This window comes from Cibotium barometz, chromosome 9 (genome assembly GCF_041138505.1).
Source record: "Cibotium barometz isolate CiBa-2024 chromosome 9, ASM4113850v1, whole genome shotgun sequence".
Classification (NCBI taxonomy): Eukaryota; Viridiplantae; Streptophyta; class Polypodiopsida; order Cyatheales; family Cibotiaceae; genus Cibotium; species Cibotium barometz.
In genome coordinates, this window is record NC_141054.1 from 23,935,163 (window position 1) to 23,942,288 (window position 7,126).

A 7,126-nucleotide genomic window follows, 5' to 3' on the forward strand; every position below is an offset into this window, starting at 1 on the left:
CATGTGTTTTGGGATTGCCCAACAATCAGGGGTACCTGGTCCAAAATGTCTAAATGGATAGAGAAGAGCTTGGGTACGCAAACATATTGGGGGGAGATCTTGGGTAAATGGTCATTTAGTAATGAACACATATTATGAGAGCATGCATCTTTATGAGAGGGGAGTTCAATACATTTTTTTAATGGGCTGATTAGTTTGATTTTTATATGGGGTTGAAGGCTTCCCTACGTTTGGTAAGAAACCCTTTTTAAAATTCTACCACCCTTAAATTTAAGAGAGCACTAAGCGTGCGTTCTTTTTATTTGTTGGGAACATACACATTCCTTTTAACCTTTTTTTGGAGTGAGGGGATCTTGCATTGTGTCTTGTTCCCCAGGACATGTAGCCTGTGAAACACTCACTCCAGCATTTCACCGCCTATAGAGCGTTGTAAGGTGGCCTTGCCTTTAGAGCTAGGTGAGCCATGGCACAGTTTTGGAAGCCAGGTGCAGAGAGGCCCCCCTTGTTGACAGATGAAGACGATGGTGTACCTTTCATCGCTCCCCTCTCTCACTAGTAATTAATTTCCTTTAACCTCTTAAACCTTAATCACAACATAATACTGCTAAATATGTGTGTAGTTTAATCCTAGACTTTTTCTTCTGATTTAAAATTAACATCTCAAAACGTAAAAGGACTTAATATGATTGCATGTGCAGACTGAAGCTCTTAATCACAACATAATACTGCTAAATATGACCATAAGCTGTGTAGTTTAATCCTAGACTTTTAAAATTAACATCTCAAAACGTATCAGCACTTAATACGATTGCTTGTGCAGACTAAAGCTCTTAATCAACTTTTTATAGCTTAATAAGGGTTAAGTCTGTAGAAACTAAGTAGATGCAAGCCCTTAATTACCATCTCTTAGATTAATGAGATCAGTTTAAAGCTGCTTCTAGTCTAATTGTAACTTGTTAGGGCTTAGTTCTGTAGGTTAAACCCTAATCGACATCTCCTAGCCATATTAGGGCTTCATATGTATGGAAGATGTGTAGATTAAAGCCTCAAGTTAGCATTCTTTAGCTCAATCAGAACTTCTTAGGGCCTTAGTATGTGTAGACCAAATCCCCCCCTTTTTTTTTCAGCTCTTCTGGATACATGACAATGGAGAAGCAGAGACAGCGCCTGCCCGCCTACAAGCATCGAACAGCGCTGCTTTACTTAGTCGAAAATCATGCAACCACCATAATCATTGGAGAAACAGGCAGTGGCAAAACTACTCAGATTCCTCAAGTAAGCTTTTCAAATACACTCTTTTTTCATATAACTAATCATTTTTTTAAATTTGCGACTCTATTCACTTCTTAATTATCTACCGGGATGTGGTGTAAGTGATGACCAATCAGACATCCCTTCCGGGGTGGCAAAGGATACTGACCGCGGGGGGGCGGGGGGGGGGGGGGACCTTGAGCAACACGACCAGTGGTGCGCCACTGAGAAGATCTAGGCCAATTCGCACCTGTGCCTTGTTGCTGGTTCCCTAGTGGGGGACCCTACACAGTAGGTGTTGGAGCATTACCCTATCTCGACCGCCAATTTGGGGCATTGCTGCCACCTTGGTTGTTTTGGTGATTCGAGTTGCTGGTGTCGGGGTTGTTACCTCTATTTTTCCTTGCTTTGATGCCACACTCACATCATCGACATGTCTAGACATCTAGCAATGAGTGCAGTATCTATTCCTTTTGGGAATATTCTGCCAGTAGGGAGTGGGTGTCAAGGCAGGGTTTTTGGGATCATAGTGGTTTGCCTTGATTACCTAGGTTGTTGTTCCCCTTCCCTTGTTGCCCTTTGTGGGTAGAGGTGGTATTGGAAACAAGGGCTCCCTCTTGGGTAGAGGAGGAAAAAGATGACTTCTTGGGGTGAAACTGGTCATGCAACTAAGCGAAGCGTAGGAGTTGGCACTCACACTCATATAGGTTAGGCATAGGTTCTAAACTAATGGTCTGTGTGACAAAAGTAAAGAAACTAGGCGGCAACTTGTTCTATAATCTGATGACCTGGTCGTCCTGAGACTTGGCAGAGCGAGTGGTGGCCTGCTCCGCGTTAAGGTGCTGGTATTCAGCAACCTTGACTTTCAAGTCATCCCCCTCTTTAATAGAGAATTTTTGGATTTGATGCTCGAGATCAATGCGACGCATGTGATCACGTGCTACATATCTCTCTGCAAGGTGTGCCCATCTATCAGAGACATAGGGGAATTGCTAGAGTTGTGAATGAAACTCCGGCAGAAGGCCTTGCATGCGCTTCACTATGGCAGTGGCATTCTTAGCTTCCCAATAGCGGATGACTTTAGGAGGTGCTAGTGAGGGGTGGGGTCTCGGTTCAAGTCCCTTCACGAGGTTCCAAGAACCCTGGGAAGTGAACACTTGTTCCATAAGGTTAGCCAAGGTGTTGTAATTAGACCCATTGAAATGAGTCTTTTCTATGAAAGCATTTCTGGACATAGAGACATGGAGGGAAGGAGATGGTGGGGTTTAGGATGCGTGGTACCCATATCCGGAGTGTAAAGGGTTAGGTGCTACTCTAGAATAACCACTAATACCCAAGTGTAGGACCTGGCGAGGGTACTCCAGAAGAAGGGATATAAGGTTGGGCACTCGGTGCAGCTAGAATACCTGGCTGAGGTACAAATCCTTGAGTAGGCACATAAGCTGGTACTAGTGTAGTGCCTGTGATGGGTTGGTAAACTACTTGATACCCCAAAATGCTAGGTGGTGACACAGTGCCAGTGGACATAGTGTTGAGAACCCTGTGTTGGGTAAAACCCATACGCAGGTCCCTGCGGTTGTGCGGCCGATAATGGTTGCATGCCAACTCTAGCGCGAAAAACATGGGTTGGGTGGGAGGGTTTTGTGCGTGTGGTTGTGTAGTATTCCAAAACACACTAGGAACAGGAATAGAGGGTGAACCAGAATAGAAAATAGTGTTACCTCCTTGTACACTAGTAGTTTGGGAGCGTATGTTGCTCCTAGACTCTCCTCTATTTGGGTTCATATTATTCCAGGGATCGAAGGTAGTTGTTGGTACCATACGGAGACAGCTGGCTGGATCCATCCGGCGCTTGATACACCGGTTCTTTGAGCCGGTAGAGATGACTCATTGCCGCCAGAGATCCCAGGTTGGGCTCCTGGGATCCTCGGACAACTAGTGGATTATAGTTTCTTCCGATATTTGCTGACGGAAGGGACCTACATTTTCGAGGAGACAGTAGCCCCTGTTCGGGTATGTGTGGTTTTTCACCACTCTAGGCCCTCTATGCTAGATAATGGCGCGATGATCTTCTCCTTCCCCTTTAGTGCAGCCCCTGAGAGAGTGGGATACCGAGATGGTAATGGTAGAAGCTACCATCCAGGGCCAGGCAGTTGAGCTTTCCCAGCACCTCCAAGATCTTCGCATCACCGAGGTCCGACATTCTCACCCATTTCTAGCCTTTGGCTAGGATGGAGATTGGAGGTTCAGCTCATCGAGGCCAGGGCAGGGAGATGGTAGCCTCCAGCCTGGAGGTGCTGCTTTTTGTCTTCATGCATACTTAAGTCGTGGTACCTCCTCCCCCTTCTTACGGATACCTCTATTGTGATAGATGGAGTTTGGAGCATGCATACGCTCGTGCTCGTTACAGAGTGGCGTTACATGGAGGATAGGATTAGTGCCCACCTAGCGCGCCTTCGCCCCTGCACGGATTGTGATTATTCCCCGTCTAAACCCTCGCCCAAGACATTTAGAGTGGAGGGGAACTCCGCTAGTGCCGCATCACACAGAGGTTGATATGCGGATTTTTACATGGAACATTCAAGGTTAGGGGGGCCTCAGTGCTTTCATAGACGAGGTGTCCTATGAGGCGAGCTCTAGAGAGCCATGGTTGGGGGACCCATAGACATTTTATTCCTCTAGGAGCATCACCTCTCAGAGGGGCGGGGCACCCGCAAATGCGGGAAGATTCTTCCAGGCAGGAGTCACACTTTCTGGTCTCCATCTTTCGGCCCCTCTGGGACGCAGGGAGGGATGTGTATTTCTGTCAGTGGAGCAGCTGCTTCCGACAGTATCTGGCTCAGGAGTCATCGTTCCCGGGCATGCACAGTGGGTTACCATTACTATCAGAGAGGGTAGCGTTGGCTTTCTCAACATTTACGCTCCAAACGCTGCGGCAGGTACAAGCCTTGAAACATCGGAAACATTTTTTGTATGGCCGTGACTTTGAGGTTCGCACTGACCATCAGGCATTACGTTGGATTCAGACAATGCCAAGTGCACAGTGGAGTGACCGATAACACCACTGGAGCTAGATATTCGAGCAATTCGATGGTATGATTGAGTACCTTCCAGGAAAGGCTAATCCAGTGGCCGATGCTGTCACGTGCATCCCGCACTTGGATGCCACGTAGACACTTCTGTACAGAAGGTGCAGGACCTGGGATGGTGAACTGGTCCCATGTGAGCCCAGTCCGGGACGAGTCAGCCAGGGATCCATCTCAGATGTCCGAGGTCAGGTGTGCATTGTCCTGCACAGGAGTCTAAGGTCAGGTTTGCACTGTCCTGCACAGGAAACAGTGCCAGTCCGCGCTGTGAGTCTCTCTCTAGAATGATGTCAGTGGTTTTGTGTATTTGGTATGGTACCGGATGCCAGATCACTGAGTAGATTATGTTTAGGACAAGGGGCCAGCCCATAGGGCTACCCCGGATCTGAGTGTGGGCATGGGAATGGTGTAGAACCACCCCCATGAGGGCCAGGAAGGCCCAGGCTGAACCCACCAGCCATGGAGGGGCTGTAGGACAGCCCTAGGGCACAGATAAGGCAATCTCCAGGAGATTACAGCCTTTATATGGCTGTAGGGCATGTATGGGGCAGCCCATACAGGCTGCCCAGCCCTGGGATTGTGGACAAAAGTTGTGTCCAGTCAATCAGAAGCAGGTGCATCACTTTCAGCCTGTTAGGAAAAAAAGGTAGTATTTTTTGGGATTTAATTCAGCATTTATTGCTGAATTTTCACCAGTCGTGGGACATTGCCTGTTTTTTAGCTGGCCGAGGAGGAGTATAAATAGTGGAGGCCATAATCCCATCATTCATCTCAGTTTTCACCAAGTGCTCAAGCCAATCAAGCAAGCCAAGGAGATTGCCAAGCAAAGGGGTGGACTTCTGAAGGTCAAGGGCAGGATTTTCCAGCCAAGACAAGGTCAAGTTTTCTGTATTTGTTTTCAGATTTACATCATTCTAATAAAGCAAATACACCATCCGTGGTGGGGGCCCTACAGAGGGTAATTGGGACCCAATATTGTGTCCTCTCCATCTCCCCCTTCTCTCTCTATTTTTTGCACATCTCCTTTCAGTTTGTGCGTTAATTTCCGTCGCGAAAAGAGTGCTGATTTCTGAGTTTTGAAGTACCGATCCTTCTCCGAAGCTTCCGCATACTACAGTGGTATCAGAGCCTACTTCAAGGACAAAGATTCAGCAAAGAAAACCAGAAAATTTTTTCGCTCGTGTGGTTGGTTTTTAGACGCCGGTGGACTATCCCTTTCGGAGTGACTCCTGTCCCTCGAAGGACGGTTGGTTTTTAGCCTCCGGAAGCCTCTGGAAGACTCCCACACAAATAGTGAATGGTCAGATTGCGTAGACATTTTTGTACAGAAGGTGTAGGACCTGGGATGGTGAACTGGTCCCATGTGAGCCCAGTCCGGGACGAGTCAGCCAGGGATCCATCCCAGATGTTCGAGGTCAGGTGTGCATTGTCCTACACAGGATCTAAGGTCAGGTGTGCACTGTCCTGCACATGAAATAGTGCCAGTCCGCGCTGTGAGTCTCCCTCTAGAATGATGTCAATGGTTCCTTGTATTTGGTATGGTGCCGAATGCCAGATCACTGAGTAGATTATGTTTAGGACAAGGGGCCAGCCCATAGGGCTACCCCGGATCTGAGTGTGGGCATGGGAATGGTGTAGAACCACCCCCATGAGGGCCAGGAAGGCCCAGGCTGAACCCACCAGCCACGGAGGGGCTGTAGGACAGCCCTAGGGCACAGATAAGGCAATCTCCAGGAGATTACAGCCTTTATATGGCTGTAGGGCATGTATGGGGCAGCCCATACAGGCTGCCCAGCCCTGGGATTGTGGACAAAAGTTGTGTCCAGTCAATCAGAAGCAGGCGCATCACTTTCAGCCTGTTAGGAAAAAAAGGCAGTATTTTTTGGGATTTAATTCAGCATTTATTGCTGAATTTTCACCAGTCGTGGGACATTGCCTATTTTTTAGCTGGCCGACTGCTCTTGAGGAGGAGTATAAATAGTGGAGGCCATAATCCCATCATTCATCTCAGTTTTCACCAAGTGCTCAAGCCAATCAAGGCCCAGTCAAGCCAAGGAGATTGCCAAGCAAAGGGGTGGACTTCTGAAGGTCAAGGGCAGGATTTTCCAGCCAAGACAAGGTCAAGTTTTCTGTATTTGTTTTCAGATTTACATCATTCTAATAAAGCAAATACACCATCCGTGGTGGGGGCCCTCCAGAGGGTAATTGGGACCCAATACTGTGTCCTCTCCATCTCCCTCTTCGCTCTCTATTTTCTGCACATCTCCTTTTAGTTTGTGCGTTAATTTCCGTTGTGAAAAGAGTGCTGATTTCTGAGTTTTGAAGTACCGATCCTTCTCCGAAGCTTCCGCATATTACAGATGCTTTGAGCAGGAAGAGACAAGTGACTACGATTCAGACCACTAGACTCGATCTTGTTGGTACAGGACTAGATGACATGAAGCACACATACGCGGATTACGAGGAATTCGGTACACAGTGGGAACAAGCATTGGATGCCACAGGACCATGCCACTTTTTGATACGCGATGGTTGGCTTTTCTACAAAGGCCGACTATGTGTCATGAAGTCGTTCAGGGTAGCTCTTCTCCATGATGTCTCCATGACGCCATTACTGGTGGTCATAGGGGCATGAATTCGACTCTGGAGAAATTGGAACGGCAACATTACTGGCCAAAGATGAGGCGAGATGTGTTTACATATGTACAACGCTGTGATATTTGTCAAAAGGTGAAAGCTCCTCGTGGAAAGAAGATAGGGTTGTTACAACCCTTGCCAATTTGTGAGGG

General features: G+C 47.6%; 1 protein-coding gene across 9 annotated transcripts in view; it reads left to right on the forward strand.

Moving 5' to 3' along the window:
* The first annotated feature begins 282 nt into the window (after nucleotides 1-282).
* The window catches only part of LOC147635350 (RNA helicase family protein), a 101,653-nt gene continuing 94,809 nt past the window's right edge, over nucleotides 283-7,126 (forward strand). For all 9 annotated transcript variants that reach the window (XR_015266645.1, XR_015266641.1, XR_015266643.1 and 6 more), the window contains exons 1-2: nucleotides 283-555; nucleotides 1,128-1,275. Coding sequence is in view for 4 of the 9 variants with exons in the window: in XM_086802592.1 (XP_086658718.1) it covers nucleotides 464-555; nucleotides 1,128-1,275 (240 nt within the window). In the remaining 5 variants the exon portion in view is untranslated. The remainder of the gene's footprint in view (nucleotides 556-1,127; nucleotides 1,276-7,126) is intronic.